Source organism: Grammomys surdaster, unplaced genomic scaffold, assembly GCF_004785775.1.
Source record: "Grammomys surdaster isolate TR1022 unplaced genomic scaffold, NIH_TR_1.0 126298, whole genome shotgun sequence".
NCBI lineage: Eukaryota > Metazoa > Chordata > Mammalia > Rodentia > Muridae > Grammomys > Grammomys surdaster.
In genome coordinates this window covers 5731676-5759267 of record NW_021621098.1, presented here as the reverse complement: position 1 = coordinate 5759267, position 27592 = coordinate 5731676, and the positions used below count along the sequence as shown (strand labels likewise).

Sequence of the window (27592 nt, the reverse complement as noted above, 5' to 3'; positions counted from 1 at the left end):
CAGGTTACATGCAGATGCTGTGACATTTTATGCAAATGTCTTCAAATCTGAATGTTCCCAGTGGTTCTGAACCAATCCTCTTATTGATGTATCTATTCCTTGACATTCAAACACACATAACTCACTATGACAATGGGGGAAATGTCACAGCTGAGGCTGCCACAGAGTGCTAAGAGCATGGCACCTGGGGATGAGAAGTAGCTTATCCTTTTAACTGATGAACTCTAATGAGCAACTAAGTCTGTGTGCTCTGTGGTAGATGCTGGTAAACTATCAGACTGAACAGTGGGAAGATCGGTAACTCAGTCCACTACAGGATGAGGAGAGAGCTCAAGTGTTCTGGAATAACCCATTAGTGAAACATTTAGGATTCTCTGGGGGTTTGAAAAGATATAAGGGCTCTGAGTTCTTGTCACACCCATGCTCTGGGATGTACCTTTACATCTCTAGGCCTCCAAGGACTACATCGGCATGGCGGTTGTAGATGGGCAGCTGACGTGTGTCTACAACCTGGGGGACCGAGAAGCTGAAGTCCAGATAGACCAGGTCCTGACGGAGAGTGAGTCTCAGGAGGCAGTTATGGACCGGGTGAAGTTCCAGAGGTACCACAGCTGACTCTTCCTGTTTGTGAGCTTGACCAGCAGCTGTCCCACCTGACATGTTACTCAGCTTCTAGCATATTGGCTTTGAATTCTTTCATTTTCTCCTACATTTTTATTATCTAATTTTCAACAGAATATATCAATTTGCCAAGCTTAATTACACCAAAGAAGCCACATCTAATAAACCCAGAGCTCCTGTGGCCTATGACCTGGAGGGCAGCAGGAGCAACACACTTCTTAATTTGGATCCCGAGGATGCTGTGTTTTACGTCGGAGGTTACCCACCTGATTTTGAAGTAAGTATCAGTGTTGACTCACTGAGTAGAATGCTTTCATTTTAATGTGCTACAATGACTTCATGTCTGCATTTTAACTAATTTTATACAAAAACAAATTAACCATATTCTCTCAAAGCACACCCAGTTAAGATGTACTTTCTTTGTCCAGTGTTCTAAGCTTTAGAGCATTAATTTAATGTACTGTGTTGATAAGTATTAATATCATTTCCATTTTACAGATGAACACACTCAGGCAGGGAAGATTAACGACCAGCCTGAGTTTAGACAGCTCTTAAATGGCAAAGCCTTGAACCACATCCTTTGCCCTGATGCTAAGTTCACTGTTGAAGGTCTTAGAGCTACAGGGTCACTCTCCTTTCTCGCTCAACTCACTGGGGCTTTGTCTTGTTTCTCTCCCAGCTTCCTAGCAGACTGAGGCTCCCTCCATACAAAGGCTGTATCGAACTAGATGACCTCAATGAGAACGTTCTAAGCTTGTACAATTTCAAGACAACTTTCAATCTCAACACCACTGAAGTGGAGCCTTGTAGGAGGTAAATCAAAGCCTGAAGGACTTTGTCTCTAGGGCTGGGCTGGAGGTGTACAGAATTACCACCTTCCAGTGGTGGGCAGGTTCTTGATGTTAAAATTCCTTGTGGGGGCCAGTATCACTTCCCCTATGTGTGCAGATAGCCCCCACCTGCTCCAGCTCTAGGATTTAAATAAAACTCTTCTTGCCCTAGTTTATATACCAATTAGGTTAGTAGTTTTCCCGGCTTTTAAAAGCGTGAATCTTTGGGACTATGAGATGGGCCCATGGGTAACAATATGTGTTGTACCAGCCTTAAAGACCTGGGTTTGATCCTTGAGTCTATGGAAAGGTTGAAGGAGGAAACCAATTCCACAAAGTTGTCCTCTGATCTCCACGTGTACCACCGTAGCACACTTACACACATAACACATATGCATGATAATAATAATAATTTAAAAAAATCTTAAATTTTTGGTGCCTCCTACCATAGAAAATATTCAATATTGGATTATTTAGGCACATAATTATGTAATTAAAATTTAAACTATAGTAGTCTACAAAGTGAGTGACTCTAGGTACTTTGCCTTATGAATCTATTTGAAATTAGTCAATGTTCTATTGCTGGGAAGAGACACAATGACAACAGCAACTTGTATAAAAGTAAGCATTTAACTGGGACTTGCTTACATTTGAGGTTTAGTCCATTGTCGTCATGATGGAAAGCATGTCAGCACACAGGCAGACATGGTGCTAGACAAGGCATCGGGAAGAGAGATAGAAAGTCATGAGACCTGATATGGGCTTTTGACACCCCAAAGGCCACTCTCAGTGGCACATTTCCTCCAACAAGACCACGCCTCCTAGGAGTGTCACTCCCTAATGACCAGCATTCAAATATTTGAGCCTATAGGAGCCATTCTTATTCAAACCACAACATGCTCTTTTGGGCCATTCCTACAATTTAAAAGACTTGGGACATTCCTATCTAAGAAGAGCAAGCATTTTATATTTAGGAGAAGGTAATACTGAAAATTAATGATTTCTTACATTTAAATATTTTCAGCTAGTTAGCCACTTTCTCCTAAATAGACATCTCTAGAACATGCTCATTCATTCTTTGTCTCCCCCCATCTGTGTGTGTGTGTGTGTGTGTATGTGTGTGTCTTTGTCTGTCTGTTGGTCTCTTTCTGTCTCTGTGTGTGTCTGTGTCTCTCTGTCTCTGTCTCTCTGTTTGTCTGTCTCTGTCTCTCTGTCTCTCTGTGTGTGTGTCTCTGTGTCTCTGTCGCTTTCTGTGTGTGTCTCTGTGTCTCTGTCTCTCTCCTGCTCTCTCATGGGCATAATGTAACATATGTATGTGTGCCCAGGTAGATTCATCTATGTGTGCACATGTGATGACCAGAGGTAGACATAGGTCCTTTTCTCTATAACTCCCACCTTATTTTTGAGACAGGGTCTCTCAACTGAACTTAGAGCTCACTTGCCTGGACAGAAAGCCCACAGGTACACCTACCTCTGCTCCCCCCCATACTAAGATTACAGATATGATATGCCATGCTCAGCTTTAATTTGGGTTCTGATTATCAAAACTTGGGGTTTCCTTCTTATACAGCAAGTATTTTACCCACTGAACTATCTCTTCAAAGCAGGGTTTAAGAGCACACAGAGAAGAAAGGCTGACTAGCCGCGTTAACAATGTTTACCCTTTTCCTACAGAATTATGCCTATGTATTCCTTGATCCATTGTCTAATCAGTAATGTGTGGTTGGCGTTGACAGGAGAAAGGAAGAGTCGGACAAAAATTACTTTGAAGGTACAGGCTATGCTCGCATTCCTACTCAACCAAATGCTCCCTTCCCCAACTTCATCCAGACCATCCAGACGACTGTGGACAGAGGTTTACTGTTCTTCGCAGAAAACCAGGTAACTTAATCCAAACGTCCAGAAACTACTTGTATTTCCACTGTAATTAGCAATTTGGGGATACGTGGGCTGTTGTAAACAACCCATCTACATTGGAAAACTGGCAATATGACATTGGCCAGTCATGTTTTCTTTCTGTTGAGGTGAATTTTAACAAGGTCAAAGGATCAGGAATATGAAGACTTAACCCCAAAATGAGGCAGGACTGCCCTCCTAGCCTGTTCTCAGGTTGGTCGTAGACTTTGATAATAGCTGTTTTAAAACAAATGAAGACTTTCTAGGGTCCCCTAAATCTACATGGCTGGACTTCCTGCAGCTATGAGCTTGATCTGGCTCAGTGCAGACTGTGGGGATTGTGTCTTTATCAGCCTGAAGCTCAACTTCCGAAGGCAATAGAAGCTTCCATACTTTGAAGTAGCCTGGGTCAGCGGGCATTCTTTGTTTTTAATATTTTTCTCTACTTTTGAGGACTTTATACTGTGTACGATAAAATATGATCATATATACCACCCCATCTCTGCCTCCTTCAAACTCTTCAAATGATCTCTTCCTAACTTCATGGTTTTTTTTCTTAATAATTTGCTAAGACCAATTAGTGTTCCTTGTATATATGGGGCCACCCAGTAGATAGATTATGGGAAATATACCAAGGCCACATATTCAAAGGAAGATTAATTCTCCTTCCTGTAGCAACCACCAGCTGTCAGTATCTACTCAGTAAGGGATGGGGCTGGAGAGCACCTCCCCCACCCATGCTGTAAGTTTGACAAATGCGCCCTGAGTCTTGGTACTTAGTAGTGGGTAGTGGTGTTGAGAAAGCTGATCCTTTAGGACTGAGGTCTTATCTCTTGTTCTTAACACTTTGACTAGTTGTGGATTAGCCTTGACAAAATGCTCTCTAATCAAGGCTGAGAGCACCTAGGTCTATGGCCATCAACGTTAATATTTAGAATGCAGTTTGACAGTATGAGCATTTAACAAAATAATGTATTATAAGAAAAAAATTGATAATAAATTTGACCTCCCAAGCCATGGGCTTTTTGGTCAGCATTCCGTGCTAATCTGCATCAGGGAAATGCGGATTACTTCTGCAGTGAACTACAGGATTCCATCATCCTGTCAGAATGGCCATCCTTGGGAATACAAATGACAACAGATGCCCGCATGGATGTAGTGAAAGAAGCCCCTAAATCCTGGTAGTAGAAGAATAAACAAGTGTAGCCAACTTTGGAAATCACTGTGGAGCGCTCTCGCTCTCTCTCTCTCTCTCTCTCTCTCTCTCTCTCTCTCTCTCACACACACACACACACACACACACACACACACACACATACACAAACCACTAAACATAGAACTGCCATATAATCCAGTAATATCAGAGGACCAATCTTACAATTCTTAGGCTAGGAGCATGCAGACATGGTCGTGTTCAGACACGACTGCCAGTGCCCTTTATTGGTTCAGGGAGAGTGGGTATGATGTCTGCTTCGGTTCTTCTGCACTGGGTCTTTGTTGGATTGACCTCCAGAACAAATCTTGTATAGTTTCTCTCATAAGCTGAGTTCCAGAAAAAAAATTCCAGAGGAATAGTCTGCAAATGTGATGCATGGCTTCAAGGTTTACCAGACTTCTGCCTGCTGGGTAGGAACAGCCACTCTTCTTTCTGAGGCTAGTCTGGCCCCTTAGCTCTGATGGTTTGAGAGGGTCCCAATCAGCCTGAAGGCTGGAGAGAGCTAGGCAGGAAGCCAGCGCCTTCAGGCCAAGACACTAGTACTAGCAAACAAGGTCTCCTTGGTTCAGGTGGAGGACCTCGTTTTTTCCAAAATGCTTGGGATGAGTAGTGTTCCACATTTTGGCTTGTTTTCCATTTTAGAATATTTTCATGTGTATAATGAGAAAGCCTGAGGATACTCAGTGCTCAGCTAGCTTTCTCTGCTCTTGCACAGTCCAGGGCCCAATACTAGGAAAGGTACTGCCCAGGTTCAGGCTGGGTTTTCTCGGACCAATTAAGCTAATCAAGACAACCCCACAGATGTGTCCAAAGGCCAAACCAATGTGGACATCCAGTCTCTCATTGAGACACTCTTTCTTCCAAGCTGATTCTAGGCTCAGTCAAGTTGAATTAATACCTAACATAGCAAGATCCATGTCTAACATGAATTCCATGTATGTTTTATAAACGCACACTGTATACATGTAGGCTGAAGATAATTACACGCAATACACTTTTAACAATTTTGTACACAGAGCAAGGCTCATGTATCCTAAACTGTGAGCACTGTGGTGATGGGCTGAAAACAAACTGTTTTAGATTTTGAAGCATTCCCATTTTGAATTTGGAGTTTTGGGATGTACAGCTTGTTTTCCATTTTGAAGTTCTTGGAGACTAAGAACTAGAAATAGTATGTAGTCTGGGGGAAACTTACATAACAGCATTGTGTAAGAATCCTTAGAGCCTCTGCTGAGGAGATTTGTATTGCTGCTGCTACCTGGCTCAAGAGCAGATACTCTCCAGGGCAAGATTTTAGAATTCACACTAAAAGCCTTTTGGATGAAGACTCAGGCCCTGGATATCACAGAGAGTTCTTATTGTAGAGAATTCGGTAACAGCAACCACTTATTCCAAGGCCAAAGACAGTGCTGTCTGGAATGAACCAGATCCTGCCCTCTAGGGGGGAATGCTGGTATTGCACAGAGGTGCACTGCCAGTCCTCATAATTTTGAGTAGTGTAGAGGGGAAATGAAGAAGTTCAGTGTCAGAGTCTTGAGTAGAAGATGCTTCCTCTGAAACCTGATGGATATGGAGAAGGTGACACTGGAAGAGGATCCATCAGGGACAGGGGACAGAAAGGCCTGGCAATGAGAACATGCAGGGATAAAAGGTGGCCCATGTGGGTTAGGGTGTGGCCAGTGAGGCACGATGAGAAGCAAAGTGAAGATGTGTCCAGAGCTTCAAAGCATCTGCTGGGGAGTCTGAGTTGTCCCTGGGAACAAAAGAAGTTAGTGTGCTCACTGGCAATTGTAGAAGGCTGCCCTGGCTGCATGGTGGCAGATGATCTGTGGGGAAGGATCACTGCAAGAGAACAGGGGAGGATCACTGCAGGAGAACAGGGGAGGATCACTGCAGGAGAACAGGGGAGGATCACTGCAGGAGAACAGGGGAGGATCACTGCAGGAGAACAGGGGAGGACCACTGTAGGAGAACAGGGGAGGATCACTGCAGGAGAACAGGGGAGGATCACTGCAGGAGAACAGGGGAGGATCACTGCAGGAGAATAGGGAGGACTACTGCAGGAGAAAAGGGAGGATCACTGCAGGAGAACAAGGGAAGATCACTGCAAAAGAACAGGGAGGACCACTGCAGGAGAACAGGAGAGGATTATTGCAGAAGAACAGGGGAGGACCACTGCAGGAGAACAGGGGAGGACTACTGCAGGAGAACAAGGGAGGACGACTGCAGGAGAACAGGGGAGGACCACTGCAGGAAAACGGGAGGACCACTGGAGAATAGGGAGGACCACTGGAGGAATACAGGGGAAGGACCACTGTAGGAGAACAGGGAGGGCCACTGTAGGAGAGTGGGGGAGGACCACTGTAGGAATACAGGGGAAGACCACTGGAGTAGGGCAATATGGCTGAGGTTGTGGCATGAGACAGTTAAGGGGAAATCCCAGGGTTCGATTTGACTGATTGGATGAGAAGGAAGGAAATGACTTCATGGTTCTGGTTGTGATAAAACAAAATCAAGATGCTGCTGGCGTGACTGAGTTTGTCCTGAGTGTCGGGCACTGTGATGTCTCACACTGCTAATAGTAGTCAGCTATTGCTTGCCTCTTGGGCCTGAGGTCTCACAGTGCTCATCTCCCTGTTAGCTCAGGAGGCACCTGACGCTAACAGCACCTAGTGCATCAAACATCACTGGAGATCAGAGCTTTCTCCTCCTTTAGCCCAGGCCTTCTGGTAACTTGCCCTTTTCCACACTCCAGGATAACTTCATATCTCTGAATATAGAAGACGGCAATCTCATGGTGAGGTACAAACTAAATTCGGAGCCACCCAAAGAGAAAGGAATTCAAGACACCATCAACGATGGAAGAGATCATTCGGTATGCAGTCTGTTTATTTGAATTTTTAGAAGTCAGTGAACCTTTAAAATGAAATTAGTGCCCCCTCAAAAATAGGCAAAATGACACACAAACCCTAATACAAGATGAACTTATTAACTGTGGGTGTGCCCTTTACAATTCTGAACATTTAGGCATGAAATTTAATAAATATATAGCATATGTAAATTGTGTAAACAATGATAAATTTCAAATGAAAACATTTCTATTACAGTGAGACCATTTCTACTAAAATGTTTTAGGGCAGTAGTTCTCAACTTTCTTAATGCTACAGTGGTCCTAGAGGGGTAGCAAGGCACAGTTGAGAACCACTGTTTCAGTAACTTGGGAAGATGACGCAGATTGTGCTCAGAGCTTCTCAGAAGCTAAGTAGAAGAAGCTAGGTGTGGTAGACCTGTCGTCCACAGGCAGGCAGGGCTGGCAGTGTTGGCCAATGGAAAACCTCATCTCAAATCAAAAGTCGACGACGGCCAAGGAGCAATGCCTATGGAGGTTTTCTGGCCTCTGCACACACATGGATGAATATGTACAAACATGGATATGCTCACAGACATGCAGACACACATGGATTTTTGTTTGTTTGTTTTTTGTTTTTCGAGACAGGGTTTCTCTGTGTAGTCCTGGCTGTACTGGAACTCACTCTGTAGACCAGGCTGGCCTCGAACTCAGAAATCCACCTGCCTCTGCCTCCCAAGTGCTGGGATTAAAGGCATGTGTCACCACTGCCTGGCTCACATGGATGTTTTAGTATCAAACTTTTACCACACACTGCTACTGGGTAGTCATCTACTATGTATATAAACAAGTCCATAGGAAAATGAAGCCACAGTTACTCTGAGATACTACAAAGAGGTTTGTGTCATTGCTGGCTGATTTGTTTCCCATTCATTTCAGATTTTAATCACAATTGGAAAATTACAAAAACGCATGTGGATAAATATGAATGAACATAGTATAAGAATTGAAGGGGAAATATTTAATTTTAGCACATATTATTTGGGAGGAATTCCAATTGCAATCAGAGAAAGGTAAGATGAAGTTGTAGGGTTTTTATTTGGGGAGGGGAGCCACTGCATGTATGAAGCTAAGAGGAGCACTCTTGGGGGTTGGCTCTTTCTTTCCACCCTGTGTGTCCTGGGCATCAAGCTCAGGTTGTCAGGCTTGACAGAGGAGCCCTTAGGCACGGAGCCATCTTGCCAACCTGATGTGCTGCGTTTTTATTAAAGCAGAACACCTCTTATGCTGGTTGGAATTGCCACCAGTAAGTCTAGGCTCCCTTGTTTAATATTAGTCCAAACAGTTAACTTTGCAATACTAACAATGTAGTCATGAAAGAAAACTGGATTGTAAAAATTGAGTAATGGGACTGGCTATCCAAAATTCGGGGAGTTGGATAAAGTGTGTGGCAACTCACCATTCCTCCTTGTTACTCTTAGAAGGATAGAAACTACAAAGAATCCAGCTGGGCTGGTAAGGGTCAGGAAAACAAAATTAAGGCTATTCCCATTAAAGAAGTCCATGAACACATATAGAATAAGAACTAGGGAGAGGAGAGGGAACAGAGGGGAGGGGAGGAAAGGAGGGAGACTGTGTCTGTGTGAGAGTTAGCTTTCCTGGTAACCTGACTTATGCTTCTAAAGAAGAGGCTACCCACCCCTTTTCTAGCTAAGTTTATATTTTTTCTTTGCTTTCTTTGTTTTAATTAAAATCACAAGAGCAGAGAAATAAGTGAAGGGGACAGAAGGCCATGAAAATATTTACCTGACCTTTTGTTTCTTCAGAAATAAAATGCTAAGCAATGTTTACCTGTATCTGGCCTGTGTTAGCTGTCTGGTAAGGCATTTGGTCATCCAGTGAGTCCCTGAAACTGTCCCTGATGTGGATCACTGGGATGGGGTGGCTTAGAGGACCTCAGCAGGACTCTGCAAGAAGAGCCACACAGCTCTTCCCAAGGAGCCTGGCTTGGTGGAAGGGCCCTGAGGAGATTCAAAGAGTTCATACCTGATAAGACTGAGAGACTCAGCAGAGACATGGCTGCATTGTGCAGCTTTGCTCATTGTCCTCCCCTCTCAGCTTTCTGGGAACAAGGATCCAGATCTTTGAATGACTTGATATTATAACCAGAGATCATGTGTCTGTTAATCTAATCTACAAGTCCTTCCTGATAAGGCCAGAGGGCCTGACACCAAGCAGGACATTTTCTCTTGAGTTCTGGGTATAATATAAAACCTAAAGGCAAAGCTCCTGGGACAGTGACAGTGGCCCAGGATCTGACAAACTCAATTCAGCACCACTCTCTTCTTGCTCCCTCAAGGCTGTGGATCTGAGTTGGGGAACTGGATAAGTTTTTGTGGGCAAGTGGGCCTAGAATGCAAGCATCCAGTCCCACGCAGGAGGTCACTGACTTAAACACACCTGCCCCGACATAATTATGCTCCCTCCTCTAGCGAGCAAGTTCAGACCTTGAATCCTGGAGAGAAGGCGGAGTCTAGACTCTCAGATGGCCCAAGACAGTGGATATGAACATATTCATAAAGATACCAGCTCTAGAATTTGAAATGAACTTCCCTCCTCCCCCAAGGTGCAAGCTGTCTTTATAAAGTAATTAAGCCACAGTGCCAACAAGGATGTGCTTTTCCTTTTAATGAAATTTAATTTTATGCATGTTCCTCGTTGTTCTGCTGTTTATAATCAACTAGACCAGAATAAAGGCAAACACCTTTCCATGTAGATAAACGAAGCTCCTTAGGATTTTTAATGAGATCAGGAGTGAATTTTCTTAGCACATTAAGAAACATTAATATTTCCCTCAGTCAGTTTGTGTGTATTAATGCTTTACATGAATCCAGCTCTACACAGATTAGGAAATGAAGTCAAAGGGGTGCCAGGGTGATACATAGGGAGATCTATATAGAAATTTCTTGTGTGGGGGGCTAGCAAAATGGAGCCTTCCATAAAGTGCTCACTGAACAAGCATGAGAATCTGAGTTCAGTTCTCTAGCACTCATATTAAAAAGCCAAGAATAAGGGGGGCGGTGAGATGGTTCATCGGTTAAGACCACCATCTGCTCTTCCAGAGGTCCTGAGTTCAATTCCCTGCAACCACATGGTAGCTCACAACCATCTATAAAGGAGTCTGATGGCCTCTTCTGGCATGCAGATGTATATGCAGCAGAGCACTCATACAATAAATAAGATTTTTAAAAAAATTAAAAAGAAAAAAAGCCAGGAATAGTAGTATGTGCCTATAATCCTCATGGTAGACATCAGAGGCAAGAGGATCCCTCCAAGGGGCCAGCCAGTCTAGCGGTGTTACTGAGCCTGGCCAGCTGGTCTAGCTGTGTTATTGGGCCTCAGACACACACACACACACATTATGCAGAAGAGCAGGTCTGCATTTTATACTAGAACGGCACAGAGCAGTAAAGTTGCTTGGTAAGGCAGACACAGAGCTTGAACCCAGATGGCCCAGCTCCAGAGCCCACAGCCCTCTCCCACTCCGGAAACTCTTAACACAGCTATGGGTTCATCCCTGTATCCAACGTCATCCCAAGCTCTTTCAGAAGATACGTGGATTTAATCCTCGTAAGGATGACTTGCTCATGTAGCATGCTTGGAAGGTAGCAGAAAGATTTAAACCTAAAGATTAAATCAGCCATATTTTTCAGAATTTAACAAAACTAAAAACTAACCATTTCCTCTGAGTTCGCATGGTGAATGGAAAAATACAGTCTAAAGACTTTTAGCACATTCCTGACTCTAATTTCTAATGTTTCTATAATGCCTGCAGTTTGCAGCCTATTCATAGACTTTCAATCCATTGTGAAGTACCAGAAAGCCAGCATTTCAGGGGAGCCCAGCCTCACAGGTCTTCCTTTCTACACCCCATCCTCAGGTTTAACATCTCAACGCCTGCTTTCCAAGGCTGCATGAAGAATCTGAAGAAAACCAGTGGAGTTGTCAGGTTGAATGATACTGTGGGTGTAACCAAAAAGTGCTCAGAAGACTGGAAGGTAAGCAGGATTCAGAACTGTGTGACAGATTGTATCCCTGAGGACTCATGGTGCTGTGCTGAGCTGGCTTCATGCACTGGATTTATAAAGATTACCAGTTATACTCACAAAACCTTACAGATGCTCAGTTACTGATTGTGTGGCAAAGCACAGAGGGAGTCTGTCTGAGCTGCACCAGTGGTGGTCGTCATTTCCAGGGAAAGGGTGTAGTTCGAGATCCCATATCTGGGCATCCAGGAAGTGATTACAATGCCAGTCATTTTCATGCTTGCATTTCAGCTTGTGCGAACCGCCTCATTCTCCAGAGGAGGACAGATGAGTTTTACGAACTTGAACGTGCCCTTTCCTGACCGCTTCCAGCTCTCCTTTGGGTTTCAGACCTTCCAACCCAGTGGTACACTACTAAATCATCAGACTCGGGTAAGCAAAAGCCTGGCTCCAAGCTTTCTGCCAAGAGCAGCAGAGCGATTTCAAAGGAAGAGGAGCTGGGCACTTTATCTGCCATCGCAGTGATTCTCCCGGAGTGATTCTCCTCCACCTGAGGAGATCCTGCAAGAAAACTGGCTAGATGGTACATAACAATCTATAGAGCTCAGTTTGTGTGCACTGAGCAATCATGTCCCTTCTTTACAGAGATGTGTTTAAATGAATTATAATAGCTATAGGTAATAATTTAGGAAAAGATTAAGATTTCTCCTTACTTTTTCTTCTTGATTACATCTTCCAGAGAAGTTTCTGCAGATTCCTTTATTGTAGCAGTTACTCCAAAGAAAATATTTGCCCTGGGAGAATTAGAGAAAGCAGGGCCTGTGCTCTCTCTTCATATGCAGTAGAGCCATAGAAATTCTCTCTTGGGCCGGGAGGAAGGCTTGGCAAGCCAAGTGCTCACTGTGCAAATCAGAGAATTGACGTTTAGATCCACTGTGACCACGTGAAAGCTGGTGGACATGGCAGCCCCCCTTTAATCTCAGGTCAAGGAGAGCAGACAGGACATCCTCCTAGCAATCTGGGGCTCAGTGAAGCAGCAAGCTCCAGGTTCAGAAGACCGTGTCTGCTTACATAAGGTAGACAGCAGTCAAGGAGACACCTGAAGTCAACCTATTCCTCCACATACGTGTGCACCCACTATACAGGCATGCATAAAAAAGAAGCATTCAGAGAGGGAGAGAGAACAAGAGGGAGGGGGAAGACTAGGACTCTGTTCCACAAGAAGATGCCGTCTATAGCCCCAAAGATGTAAGAGTCAGCTTAGAAATCCACTGATAGGAAGAATGGGACTTTTAAATAAAAATGCTTTTGATTTTTTTCTTTAGGCTTGGTTGCCAATCACAGCAGATACTTGGTATCAGATGTAAAAGATGGCAGTGGCTAGCTCTGTCGCTATGCTCATAGCAAAGTCTCTTGCCATCTGGTATCTTGGTCTTTGTAGATTTTTAAAATGATCCCTAAAATGACATGTGCTATAAGCCAGTAGAGGTCACCTATCCAAGTTGGATGCTTTAACCTAGTGTTCATTCCTTCCCTCCCTCTGCTAGCCTGTTTGGCTGGCTCTCTTTTTCTCTCTCTGACTCTCTGTGTCTTTCTGTTTCTGTGTGTCTCTGTCCCTCTCTCTTTCTCTGTCTCTCTTGGTGAATCCGTGGACCAAAAGATACTTCATGTAGCATTCCTCAGGACTCATTACCTTGTTTGAGACAAGGCCTCTCATCAGCCTGGGGCTCACCAAGTAGGCTAAGCTAGCTAACCAACAGACTCTGCAGATCCTGCTGTTTCTACCTCCCCAGCCTTGGGGTTATACGCATACACCACTGTACCCAGCTTTTTCTATGTGGGTTCTAGGTTCTGAACCCTTAGTGGGACAAAGGTTCAGACCTTTGTCCTTGTGTGACAAGCACTTTATTGACTGAGCCATGTCCTCAGCCCTGACCTAGCACTTTATTGACTGAGCCACACCCCCAGCCCTGACCTAGCACTTTTAATTCCTAATCCTTCTTTCTTCTGTCACATGTAAATACAGCTAGTACACAATCCACAGAATGATCAAAAGCAGATGTAAGGATTAGATTAGCCAGAAGTTAAAGCAACCCAGTGCTGTAGAGTGAGTCTGGAAATGTCTAAGGGACATTGCTTTCAAGTTTATTAAGTGTTAAGTCAACAGCAGCGGAAGCCATCACTGGCTGTAGCCATCACTGGCTGTAACTGCACTGGACAAATTGCTGTAGATGAGAAGTTCACCGAGAACCCACATCCTATAGAAAACTTTAGAAATTAGACTTGATAAAGAAAACTGAATGGAAGTGAAATAGCAAATGTCCTGAGGACATGTCTAAGTTACTCATTAACTGAAAGGGTCAATCATCTGGCCAGTGTTTGGATGAGAATGGGTTGGCATGGAAAATTGGGCTTCCTAGAAATAATGACCAAAACATAAAACAGTCATGGAAATCACAGAAAAGGAGTCATCATTGTAACCCCACATACAGGGAAAAATTCTGAAGCTGATGAATCTGTAAAACTTATGCAGAAGAGAATGAATTCTGATAGAAACAACTTCATCAAAATGAGAGTAAAAATAGGGAAAATTAGATGTGATTTAAACATTCTGTACAGCTGATCAGACAACTAAATGGGCCCAATGAAAGTAGATCTAGAAAAAGACAACACATTCATGATTTGCATAACATTTTTATATTCATAAACAAGAAGGCAAACTATTTAACTATTATCTTTTGATCAAAATGGCGAAGTCAAAGCATTTGACTGACTTGCCCTGACTGTGTTATGCCTAGTTTTGATCATTTGTCATCTCTACATGCAAATTAATTGTTGATGGTGTATTCTGGGATGCTTACAGTCAAGTAGCCTGCTGGTCACCCTGGAAGATGGTCACATTGAGTTGAGCACCAGGGACAGCAGCAGCCCGATTTTCAAGTCTCCAGGGACCTACATGGATGGTTTTCTGCATCATGTATCTGTAATAAGTGACACCTCGGGGTGAGTGGCTTGCATCTGCTGCCAGGGTCTGTTTAGTTCAACAGAGTTCTCTAGTACAGCTTTGCAGAGTATCTGTTCCTGATGCTGATATTAGTTGGCTATTCTGTGTTGCATTTCCCTAGCTCAGTACCAGTGTCCCAATTAAATCAAATCAGTGACTGGATGTATGTGGATAGATGAAAATACAAAATGGACTACAAATCCTAAATGCATGAGGCACCATTATAAACCTGCACATAGAATGGTGTGGATGTGCCTCCAAAAATGTTGTAAAGAGACAGCTCACTTAAGAGTGTGCCCTTGTGATTTTCTGTCCACAAGTTTAAAAACAAATCAATTGTCTCAGAATCCTGGATGTTTGTTATTCTGGGAGATGGAAGAAAGGTAGGAAGTACAATTAGCACAAAGAGGGTTGGGGCACCAGACCATTTGGTATCTTCCTATGAATGCATTGGTATATGCATGTTGCAAAACTTCCTTGCGGGGCTAGAGAGAAGGTTCAGGGGTTAGAGAGCACAGGCTTCTCTTTAAGAGGACCCAGGTTCAGTTCCTAGAGTCCTTCAGTTCCTTGTAATGATGGATTACAAGCTTTCCTCACTCCAATTCCTGGGGATCTTCTGGATCCTCAGACATGGGCACATATGAGGTACACAGACAGTCAGTCAAAGCACACATACACATAAAATAAAAATAAATACGGCTTTTAAAAAAATTGCTTGAGCAGATATTTAAATTACTTAACTAAAGTATTATGTATAAAAATATATGAAAATATTTTGTACTCTAAAAAATACATCTGATTTGACTAGTCCTTTTGGGTGACATAGTTGAGTCAGAGACAATAGATTGATCCCTCAGAGTATCCGGGTATTGTTGTTGTTGTTTGCTAGAGGTCTCACCCTTGTCTTGCTTCTCTTCCTTTTTAGCCTGCGCCTTCTCATCGATGACCAGGTTCTGAGAAGGAACCAGAGACTCCCTAGCTTCCCTGATGCCCAGCAGTCCCTCCGCATGGGAGGCGGTTATTTCGAGGGTTGTATCAGCAATGTTTTTGTCCAAAGGTGGGGGATCTTTTTGTCTGTGTTATTGATAAGAGCCCACCCACCAACAGAGTATCATACATATCCAGTTACTGGATTAGATTTATTAGTGTTATGAACAGCTCTCATTCCAAGTATTTCCAAAATGCATTAAAAACCAACAAGCCAATGCTCCTAGCAGCTTAGAGCTTGGAAAAGATCTAATGAAAATGTACTTTCTAATCATGGCCCTTGAAAAACTATTCACACTGTTTGGTTTCACTTTACTCCATATTGTTTGATTGGGTCAGCTCCCCATGGCTTTTAAGGTGAAGGAATTTCAAAGGTCTGTGCAGTCCTGGACAGACTTTCAGTAAAGAGGTGTTCAGAATTCTACACATAAGCTTTAAATGTTATCGATAATTCAGAACATACTAGATAAGGACCCCAGTCCCTCCCTGTAGCCGTGGGAGGTCCTGGCTCTGGCTGGGAGCCCAACTTGCAGCCTCTCTAAATGGCACCATTATCCCTCTGACCTCTCTACCCCTGCACCTGGCATGAATGTCCTGGGCCAAGATGAGGCCTACAGTTCTCACTCCTGACCGTAGTTGATAAAGCAGCTCTCTTGAACATGTAGCCCCATGGCTGGATCAGGGAATGAGAAGAACGGAGAAGGCGGGGAGGAGTTTAACTGCAGCCTCTGCTCATGAACAATCCCAATCACACAGATCTTTCTATAAACCCACTCTGCTGCCACCCTGATGCTCACCATCATTCCTGTGCTGTACCACATCTGCCGCTGCCCTCTGTGCATGTTTGATTTCCATGTTCCTGTGTGATGTACACTTCAAGACAAAAAACTAGTATTCAAGCCCTGTTATACTTGAAGTCCATAGAAGTTTCTGGAGCCCTTATACTGTGAAAATGTGACTTGAAGAGGTGAAAGTTTGTGTAGGAACTGTGACAGTGTTCCTGTAGGAACTGTGACAGTGACAGTGTTCCTGTAGGAACTGTGACAGTGACAGTGTTCCTGTAGGAATGACAGTGATAGTCTTCCTGTAGGAACTGTGACAGTGACAGTGTTCCTTTAGGAATGAACATGACAGTGTTCCTATAGGATCATGACAATGACAGTGTTCCTGTAGGAACTGTGACAGTGACAGTGTTCCTGTAGGAACTGTAACAGTGACAGTGTTCCTGTAGGAACCATGACAGTGACAGTGTCCCTGTAGGACTGGTGACAGTGATTGTTCCTGTAGGAGTTGTGACAGTGACAGTGTTCATTGCCACATGCCCTCTCTGCCTACTGTCAGGTCTCCCACCAGGCAAGAGTTTGATCATAGCTTTCATTTTTCCCTCATTCCAGGTTGTCACAGAGTCCTGAAGTCCTGGATTTGGCCAGTAAATCTACCAAGAGTGATGCATCCCTAGGAGGCTGCAGTTTAAACAAACCACCTTTTCTCATGTTATTTAAAAGTCCCAAGGGATTTAACAAGGCCCGGACTTTGAATGTCAATCAGGTAAGTGTCAAAGGCTTACCTTGGGTTTTACTTCTCCTGACCCCATCTAGAAGGTGTGATGGGAAAGGAAGTAGGTTGTCACCCAGTCTCCAGTGGTTGGTGCCTCCATGAAGTGGCACCACAGGGTCGTCACCAGATGATGGGAACCAAAATGACAAAGCCAGTGCCTGGGAGGTGGCAGAATCCATAGTTATACAGTCATATACAAGCATGAGGACCAGAATCCAGATTCCCAGCACCCATGTCAAAAGCAGGGCATGGTAGCATCATGTGCAGTCCCAGCACTGAGGAGGTAAGGATCCTTGGAACTCACTGTCCAGCCAGTCCAGATGAATTGGTGAGCTCCAGGTTCAGTGAGAAAACTGTCTCAAAACCACAGTGGAGAACAATAGAGGAAGGCACATGATGTTGACCTCTGACGTCTGTCCACATGCTCACACATGCTCATATACACAAAACATATACACAATACACTAAAATACGACAGAGTGATTTGCTCTTCAACATTTATTATGTATCTTGATAAAAATTTAGCAATTTTTGCAGACTCCAAAGAAATGGAGCTGTAACTGGACACAGTGAGTTCACCCTAGGAATGCAATACCAGTAAGCCCAACTAGGGGACAATGGGGAAAGGAAGGTGTGTTACTTGTGTCTAATAAGAACACTGAGCTCATTCTGTAAGTATTACTCCTCAAACTAAGAAATAATGTGTCTTTTATTGGGGGAACAGATGTCCATTCATGTGGACAATGTTCCCATCACAGTGTCGAGCATGTTCAGTTGGATGTCACGCTGCCTCCTCATGTAGCCTTTGTCCAAAAATGGTAGAACAGAAATACCCTCTGTAGAGAGGACCTGCATTATAATGAGATCATCCTGAGAAACATTGACTCTGGGTTACTTAGAAGAGAGGCAATATAATCTTGGCTGTATTAAACCAGCTCCTTGCAGTTTGTTTTATAATCTTGGCTGTATTAAACCAGTTCCTTGCAGTTTGTTTTGCAGGGATGACCTAGTTTCATTTCTGATGTTGTGTTAAAATACTCTGGTAAAAAGCCACTTATGGGAGAAAGTGATATATTTCCGCTTACAATTCCAGGTTATAGTCTCATTGTTGTTAGGAGGCTGAGGTAGGAAGTTGAAACAGCTAGTCATGTCACCTTCACGATTAAGAACAGAGAGAAATGAATGTACGCTTGCTCATGCTTGCTCATGCTTGCTCATGCTTGCTCATGCTTGCTTGTGATCAGCTAGATTTCTCCACTCACATACAAGTCAGAACTCTTTGCCTAGGGGATGGTGCCACCCACAGTAGTCTGGATCTTTCTATATCAATGAACTTAAGATAATTCCCATAGTCATGTCCTCAGATGGACCCACTTTAGACATTAATCTCTCATTAAGACTTTTTCTATGTGATTTGGGGTTGGGTCAATTTGATATTTGAAAAGTAAGCATCACAAAAGCCTTATCTGAAACAAATAGAAGCTTCAGAAGAACTCTTACAAATATTTAAAGGTACAACATCTCACTCCCAACCCCACCCAAGTTGAGATGATTGGCTCTAAAACTACCTGCCTATCTGCTAACAGACTTTAACTTGGGTTCTGTAGCCAACAGTTTTTAGACACTTGTGTGTATTGGTCTGGCGATTTTTCTCTAGACTACATGGATTATGCCCTTCTTATATCCCCATAAATGCCCCCTCTGTCCCCAGGGGAACCTCTATAACAAGGTATCCACATTCTCTCAAGCGAGGGTGCCTTACCCAGACTACATATTTTAAACACACAAGGAGTTTTAAAGTCCCAGTGTTCAATGACCAATTAGGTCAGAGGTATCTGAAGAGGTCCTCTGTACCTGTAGCTTGCAGAAACTTCTAGGTGATTCTCATGTGCCTCCAAGACCAAAAAGAAGTGATGTTGCTAGCATGGAGGAGTGTGACCATTGTCATGAGTTAAACACAAGCTTAGGAGTTAAGGAATCACTTACTCTGAGCTTGGTCAACAGGGCGATCTTCCCATATCTGAGGTTACAATAAGACAAACAAGCAACATCGATCCACCAGGCACTATGCTAAGCCTTCCACGTGTGTTTTCTTACATCACTGGTCACACTTTATAGAAAAGGAGTCTCAGACTGGGATAGGTGAGCCATTTACTCTACAAGTAGAAGGTGGACAGTAGAGCTGTGCTCTCTTAGAGCAAGCTGCTGGGCTGCAGGAGAGCTCCATATTTAGCGCTTGCCTATAATATGTGACCCCAACTCAGTCTCCAGTAGCACTTGGCTTTGACCAAGTAGAGCATGCTGCTCCAGCTCACTCTGGTGTTAGTTTAACATTAACCATGTGCTCCTCATTCGGCTGTATTCCCCAGCTGCACAACAATTACTAACAGATAATACTGAATAAGAGATATTCTGCACTGTTTAGAAGGAATTCACTCCATGAATGCTTGGGGTTGTTATCTTACTGTGAAGCAAAGGCTGCCTTTAGAGTTGTTCCTTCAAAACTGAAGTCATGCATTCTGTTTGCTTGTCGAGACTAAGTCAGTCTGACAGCAGAGGACCTGGTGAGGAGGAAATGGACTCTACTAGTGTTCAGAATACAGAAAATATTTAACTTGGATAAGGGTTTGATTTGGGAGAGGCAGAAGATTCCTGGAGTTTCCAGTCTAGATAGTAGACTACGTGGCAATGCTGTAGAGAGTTTTATGGAGACATGAGACAGGTATTTGGAGAGAAAGAGAAGAAATAGAGGAGTTTGTGGAGAGAATATGACAATGCATATGTGATCTCCTAAATCCTGGGTCAGACTGTCTGTGTTTGTGTCGGGCTTTATGCACCAACTAGGCATGATCATTGTCCCCCATGTATGGATCTTTTTACTCCATGTAAATGAAAACAAATACTGGTAAACTCCTCTGATGCCATTGTGAGGGTTAGGTGAGGTCACACATACAACACACCTAGGAAGGGGCGGATACAAAGCAAGCATGTTCATGTGTTCCTTCTTACCGTATACACAGTACAAAGAACCCCAGTGGAAGGGCATGTGTGCTGCAGGGCTAGTATAGCAGGAGTTTCTTACCACAGGAATCAGGGAGACCCTCCAGGAGGAGGCTGCCCAGGAGCCATGCTGTATGGAGCATGGGCTGTCTTTAGATAAGTGGTTGCTGGTTCTGCAGAAGCCTGAAGCTGGGAGACAGGATGTGTGTATCTTTGAGGCATAATATACTTCGCATGAGTATTCTCTAACCTTTCCAAGGCTTCTGCCATTTTAGCATACTCTGCCAGCAGAAGAAAGTGAAAACTGGACAGGTCTGGATGCTAAGTTTCACATTAGTGGGCAGGGTGGGGGTTGTTCCTTAAAAAGAAGCTTTCCTAAGAATATCTTGTCAGTAAATTATAGGCCCAGAATTCACATTAAGCATAGTATCATCCCAATAAATGCACTCTTCAAGTCTCTGCTAGCTTGAGAACCTGATCAACACTGGGAACTCTGGTAGAGAAAGGAGGCAAAGGGAGGAGCAGGACTCTCACTCTGATGTCAGGCTGTGACATACCGTGACTTGAGCATCTTCAACAGTCAATATCAAGCCATCGAAAGAGTACTTTAAGCTGCTCAGGAGATTAAAGCATTAAGCCAGCAGCAACCTGCATGATGCATCTCCATTCGACAATGTGCAAGCTTAGGTTGCTTTTATTTAGTAGTCTGTCCCTCTCTCCCCCTGAATCTAGTGTTCTCTCTCTCTCTCTCTCTCTCTCTCTCTCTGTGTGTGTGTGTGTGTGTGTGTGTGTGTGTGTGTGTGTGTTACACGCAGGCTATGCTAGGCAAGCTCCCACTTCTGGAATACTTCCCTAACCTTCTCTTTCCTTTAGAGACTATGTCTTACTATATTGCTTAGACTGTCTCTGAACTTGCTGTTTTCCTGTCCTCTTGAACAGGACTTTCAGGCCTATGCCAACAGGCCTGGCTTTGGTATATCAAGTGTACATTCTGGGGACCATATCTGCCTGGGATTGTGTTAGAGAAGAATTACTGATAATGGAGGAAGTTTTAGGGAAGCTATTTATGATTGGTTCCAGAGAATTCCTTGCAAAATGGCTTAAAGCAGGAAAATGATTCTGCCTGTGATAAGTTTATTGACTTGACAACTTAGAATTACCTGAGAGAAGAGCCTCAATGACGGACGGCTATCAGGTTCACCTGTGGGCATATCTGTGGCGATTGTCTTGATCACCTTAACTGGTGAGAGAAGAACCAGCCTAAAAGTGAGGGGCACCAGTCATTCCCTGGTTTGGGGTCCTGGACTGCATGTTGTGGGGAGAGCTAGGTGAGCAGTAGGCACGCTTGCAGACATTCCTTCCTCTCTGGTCCTGACTGCAGGCACGACATGATTAGCTGCTTCAAGTGCCTGCCTTCATGGCCCCTTTCTCTTCTAAGTTGCTTTTGTTGGGGTATTATTTATCACAGTAAATGAAAGCCTGAATCCCACCCAGAGAACAGTCCAGTAGTGGGTGAGACATGACACCTGACACCCCCTTCATCATCCCCTCACTGCCACCAACTCCCATTCTCTCAGCTCTGTCTTGCTTGGTTGGTTCTGAGAAACACTTATTTGATGAACAGTATCCAGCAGGGGAAGTTTCTGCCTGGGTTTCTCGCTGCTAGGACAGCATCTTTCTTTTATCAGCTGCTCTTCCCAATCAGCACCCCTTCAAGAGTCAATGTCAGGAGCAAGGGTCACATGTTCACTCCTGAGCCAATCCTCAGCCTTTACTTGGGCTAAGATATCCATTGAGCTCTGAGCCCTGTGGCCCTGACCTAGAGTCTGCTGCAAGACTAAGGGGCAATCTGGAGACTCTAGGCTTCTTCCTCCAACTTCTTTGGGCCCATCCAGTGCTGAAAAGTTGAAAGCATTGTGCAACACAGGACAAACTTTTACGATGTCATCGATGCTGATAGCAATGAGAACAGGTCGGGTGCCCTGACCTGTCCCTTTGCTCAGTTTAGTCTTTCACTTGCCCTGGAAGGAGAGGTGGCAGGTTTGGGGCTCCATGTCCTACTCTGGCTATCAATACTTCATGCTGGCTGGCTGCTGAGAACACTGTGATTCTTCTGGTGGACAGTGATGGCATGGAGTACTGGGTCCCTGCAGGCTCCAGATACAGATGTTTCCCTAAAGAGGCTGGACCTGAATAAGGCTTGAGTTACATGTATTCCCCTGAAAAGGGAAGTGCAAGAAAAGGGATATTTGGACTCTCCAAAGCCATATCTTCCAACCTCATTCATAACTTCCTGAAGGAAAAGTTCCCCAAATCACAGCCACACAAGCACGGAATGGGGTGCTTGTGGTGCTTATTCTCCTGGGTCTTCAGGAGAGGAAGTTCTCACTTTCTCTCGTGTCACCACATAGCAAGTGGCACAATGGAAAGACTCTCGAGGGTGGAGGGAATGTCCCTTCCCATAGGGGCTATTTGCTAAGCTTTCCATTTCTCTGCTGATTTCATATCTTAGACTTCAGAGTGAGAACTGAGCACTGGGCCAAGGAAGCATCCTGTCCTCCTTGCCTCAACTGATCCTCATTTCCTCTCCTCTCTCTCTTACAGCTGATGCAAGATGCACCTCAGGCCACAAGGAGCATAGAGGCTTGGCAAGATGGGAAGTCCTGCTTGCCACCTCTGAACACCAAGGCCACCCACAGAGCCCTGCAGTTTGGGGACAGTCCCACCAGTCACATGCTATTCAAGCTTCCCCAGGAGCTGCTGAAATCTAGGTATTTCTCCTTTTCTTTTTAAAAAAGTATTTCTTGTTCCATCCAACACCAACTGAGAACCAGCTTTCTAGTCTCTCCCAAGGATATCTAGTCCCATGACATTATGCTCATGAAGGAGGTGTTGTCAGGTTTTTGGAGACAGTTGTCTGTATAAGACAGGGATGTGGGGACTGTCATGTGCCCTCCCCTTCCTCTACAGATGGAACAGACATGTGGCTGCTGCCACTGGTACTCTGGACCTAAACAATTAGCTCAGCTCCGGCTGAGAATTGAAGGTGTTCTAAAAATAAGGCTGTTATCCCACCCCCAAAGCTATTCATTATTTATGTGATAAATCACCTTTCTTCTCTTTAGTTCTGTACTGAATAGGAAATCATTCTCTTAGGTAGCCCTGGTGCCAGATTCCTAGAGAATGCTGTTAGATTTTTTTTTTTATGCTAACAAGTTGCATTCCTGTTAGGGGGAGGGGCTGAGCAGAAATACTAGTGATGTCAGAAGAAAGAAGGAAAGCACAGTGTTTCCTTTTCAGATGTCTTGAAGGAGACATGAAGGGAAGGATGCCAACCACTCCTTCAGACTTTCATATTTTAAACAGAGGCAGAAGGCCCAGGGATCAGAAAGACTGGCTTGAACTCTGGCTCTCAGCCTTGCCTAGCTACACACTGGCTGCCATATGCCAGTTCAGCGTCTGTGATATGGGTGCTAGGATGGGTCTGCATAGGCAAGAAGTTTAGTATGGGAAGGCTTGTTGGGGGTGGGGGGCGAGGAGCAGGCATAGGCTGGGAGAGCCTGAGACTGGGTTGGGCCATTTGTGTAGCCTGAGTGGCCTCAGGCTACAGCACAGCCCAGAGGAAGCCATCTTGTCCTGCAGGGCCCCAGAAGCAAAACCACCTTAGAGGAGTCAGATTTGGGCATAAGATTCTGTGTTCTAGTGTGCCTGCCACTCTCAACAGACCCAAGGATGTGACATCTAGGGACCTTGTGTCCCTGTAGCCGGCCTTCTGGAAATGAACACATCTTGGCCACCTTTGTACAGTGTGGTTTTCTAAGTCTACACTTCCTTTCTGGGTCTGCCTGACACTTCAGAGAATGGTTATGTCTCTCTAGCCTCCACGTTCTCATTGGTTAAAAGAGGGTAATATTGATTTCCTGTCAGTGAAGACAGGTTAGTCATTTAAATGAGGTTGGCCCTTGGAAATCCACTCAATGAAGCACAGAATGACTCAGGCTAGACAGCCAGAAAGACCTGAAGGAAAAGCCTGAGCAAGAGGTTTTTATTTCTCCAGTGGCCCCACTCTACCCCCCATGGAAAGTCTAAGAACATCTAATTTTCTGGAATTGGGCTTGTAAAAGACCAGAGCAGGAGAAGAAGATATCCTTTGTCAGTTCTTCTGATGATGTCATCACTTCTGGGAAGGGAGGCCCATTGTCTAGCCCTGCTCCCTTGGCCACACCAATCTTAATGACAGCAATTGCTCATCTTAAAGAAATGGCATCTGTAGATGCTGCGCTGACTGCCCTGTCCCCGGCCTTCCACAACTTCTTCTCTCCTAGCTCCCCCTGCCCACCGTCCAGCATTTTCTCCCTTCCTACATTGAGCATGGTGACTTATCTGCCTGCTCGTGAGTCAACCCTGACCCTTTCTCATCCAGGTAACATTTCAAAGGTAAAGCGTGTAGGGGGTAGGGGTGGGGGCAGAAAGGCAGTCACTACAGTATTAGATACTTTTCTCATCTCTGTGACAAAAACAACTTACAAAAGGAGAGTTCATTTGAGCCCTAGTCTGAGGGTACAGCCCACTGTGGCAGAGAAAGAAGGAACATGAGGTCTCGTTGCACCACAGCCGGGAAGCAGAGATGGGTAGCTGGTGTGCAGCCTGCTTCCTTCTTTTTATTTAGTCAGGGATCTGGCCCATGGGTGGTGCTTCCTACATTCTGGATAGATCTTTCCTCCTCAACTAAACCTCTCTGGAAGATGCTCTGGCTGTCATGCTACAGGGTGTGTGATTCTAAAGCTTGTCAAGTTTCCAGTCAAGATTAACTGTATATTAACTGTATATCACATTAGTGTATGCAACTGTAAGCTAAACCCAGTCCCACCAGCTTTAACAACTGTGTCTTTGGCAAGTTGCCAGCTCTAGTGTGTGCTGTTACCCTCACTCGGATTCACTCTAACCTGTGCTCTAGCTATGCTTGCACAGCTCCCCCAAATCTGGAGCCACCACGTTCACCCAGCAATGAGTATATAAATGCACTCTTGAGCCTCTCCGCTTTCATCCGGCAACGAGGAGTCAGAGCTCTGCTGCCATGTTCTTGGATGTGAATCTACTGCTGCCTTTTTGAAATGTTAGTTAGTCTTTTCTTCAAAAAGACTGCCTTAAGAAAGGCAGTGGAAAGCAAATGTCAAGTCCGATCACGGAGCCCACGTATGCAAAGTGCTGTGTGCTCTGGAGTGAGTCCCAATATTTAAGTTGACACAGGCGACGACACGTCAGGAGAAACATAGAGCCGTGGGCCATCTGGGTGATTTCATTTAACAAATATGAGTTCTTTTTTATCTTGAATGTTGCCCTCCAGAAAACCTGTTCCTCTGATGAACAAATATGTATCTTAGCCTCACAGTGTTGGAAAGCAAAGAATTAACAGGATAATGTTGCTATCCACATCCAGATTCTACCTCTGAATTATTCATTTTCTCCTTAACTCAATTTAGTCACTGTTTGTTGGATGCCTAGTGTGAATAGACCCTGCTCATATAGTTACTAGAAAAATAAACCTGGTCTCTGCCCACTAGTGAGTACTTAGACATGAACCCCAGGGAATGGGTATAAACATCTCTACTGCCTTTTCAAGTTGTACTTCAATGAACTTGTTGGCGGCCCCACACACCATAGACTACTCAAAAAAACAAAATTCCATGACTGTATCCCCAGTGCCCAGCACAGTGCCTTCTGCACACCGAACACTCAGTAACTATTTGTTGGATGGTTACACAGTTTTGATAGATTGATGGATGGATGCATAGGAATCTTCATACAGTAAAGCTTGCTTGGCTCAATTTGAGGATGTTATGAAACCATCGTATAAATTAATGCTAGCTCTCAATTTTTGACTACATAATATTTTGTAATTCCTCTTCCAGGAGAGTTGAGGTCAGGGAGTCAGAGAAATAGGGAGAACAGGAGAAGGTGAATCTGTACTCCTGTGCCTTTGTGTTAAATATGTCACATAGAGAGAAAATGCTCATCTGATGCCCAAGTCACATTTTCATTAGTCAAGCTGCCCCGAGTCCTCCTCTGACTTCCCTCCCTGTGAAGCTGTACAGATAGAAAGCATGTTTGTCGGGTTTATTCAGTTTATATTAGTGAGAGAGCTAATCCGGTCACAAAAAGAAATGCTGTGTGGTTCCATTTGCATGAGGTACCAAGAGCAGTCAGGTGTGCTGAGACAGAAGTAGAAGGGTGGCCAGACACTGAGCAAAGGAAGGATGGATAGCTTCTGGGAAAAGGTAGAGTCTGTCTCACATGAGGAGGAGCTCCACAGATGGTATGTGCAGCATTATGAACTAACTCAATGCTAATGAACTGGACACTCAGAAGTGGTGGACATGGTAAATTCAGGTGAATTTTACCATAATTTTAATGTTGATTTTAAAGTCCAAGCACGTTCCTTCTTGCCACATGCTAGGACTTACACCACTAGCTAAACTTGCCACAGACAATCTGTGCAATCCCCTAACATAGTAAAGAAACTATACAACAACATTAACATCAAGTATGCTCTGGCTTCTAGAAGTCCTATGTCTCTGGCAAGTTGGCTCACCCCCACTCTTCTTCTGAGATGCAAGAAACTGAAAGTATATATTTCCCTTCATTGGCCATTTCTTTCCTTTTTATTTATTTTTTGATTTGGTTGGGTTGGGTTTGGTTTTTGTCTTTGTTGCTTTTGTTTTGTTTTGAGAAAAGATATAACTACTGTATACTTAAAAACCTCTAAGCAGCCCTGGTTGGTGTCAGACTTGTAATCTCCCTGCCTCTGGGCTCCTGAGAACTACAGTTTATAGGACAGCATGCCCAGGACTTGTTTCTTGTTTCTTTCTTTATCCACAGGTCACAGTTTTCTTTGGACATACAGACAACTTCCTCCAAAGGGCTGGTGTTTTACACAGGCACCAAGGACTCCTTCATGGCTCTTTACATCTCAGAAGGCCGTGTTGTCTTTGCTTTGGGGGCAGGAGGGAAGAAACTGAGACTCAGGAGCAAGGAGAGATACCATGATGGGAAGTGGCACACGGTGAGAGCTGAGCCTGTGTAACAATGGTGTGAGCATGTTGAAATAATCCAAAATGACTCAGACATTCTGAGCAAAAACACAGTACCTCAATAGAAAACTTCATGCCCATCCTCTTGTAACAGGTTACAGTCAAAATACTAAATATATTATGTAGAATTTCTATCTATATGTATATTAAATGTGAATGAAGTTTGTGTTTAGACTTGAGTCCTATCCGGAGATATCTCACTATGTATATATGAACATTCCAAAATCAAAAAACAGACTAAAATACTTATCATCCCAAGCATTTCAGAGAAGAGATCCCTAATCTGTAATTCTGGCTGGTGCAGAATCTGTTGTTTCAGTGGCCAAAATTAAGATCCAGAATATTACCAGAACCCCTGCTATATGCACAGAGAGAGCCTCTGTGGTTAGAGGTGTTGAATGCCCAGCATCTTGGGACAAAGACTGTCACACACACACACACACACACATACACACACACCCAGACCACACACACACACACATAGACCACACACATA

General features: G+C 44.1%; 1 protein-coding gene across 1 annotated transcript in view; it reads left to right on the top strand.

The window, feature by feature from the left end:
• Positions 1–27592, top strand: part of Lama3 (laminin subunit alpha 3) — a 233209-nt gene that overhangs the window by 194017 nt on the left and 11600 nt on the right. The window contains exons 57-69 of the mRNA XM_028759473.1: positions 451–602; positions 736–898; positions 1301–1434; positions 3188–3332; positions 7319–7438; positions 8351–8484; positions 11352–11469; positions 11749–11889; positions 14321–14460; positions 15387–15518; positions 16843–16996; positions 22610–22776; positions 26885–27068. Of these exons, the coding sequence (XP_028615306.1) occupies positions 451–602; positions 736–898; positions 1301–1434; positions 3188–3332; positions 7319–7438; positions 8351–8484; positions 11352–11469; positions 11749–11889; positions 14321–14460; positions 15387–15518; positions 16843–16996; positions 22610–22776; positions 26885–27068 (1884 nt within the window). The remainder of the gene's footprint in view (positions 1–450; positions 603–735; positions 899–1300; positions 1435–3187; positions 3333–7318; positions 7439–8350; positions 8485–11351; positions 11470–11748; positions 11890–14320; positions 14461–15386; positions 15519–16842; positions 16997–22609; positions 22777–26884; positions 27069–27592) is intronic.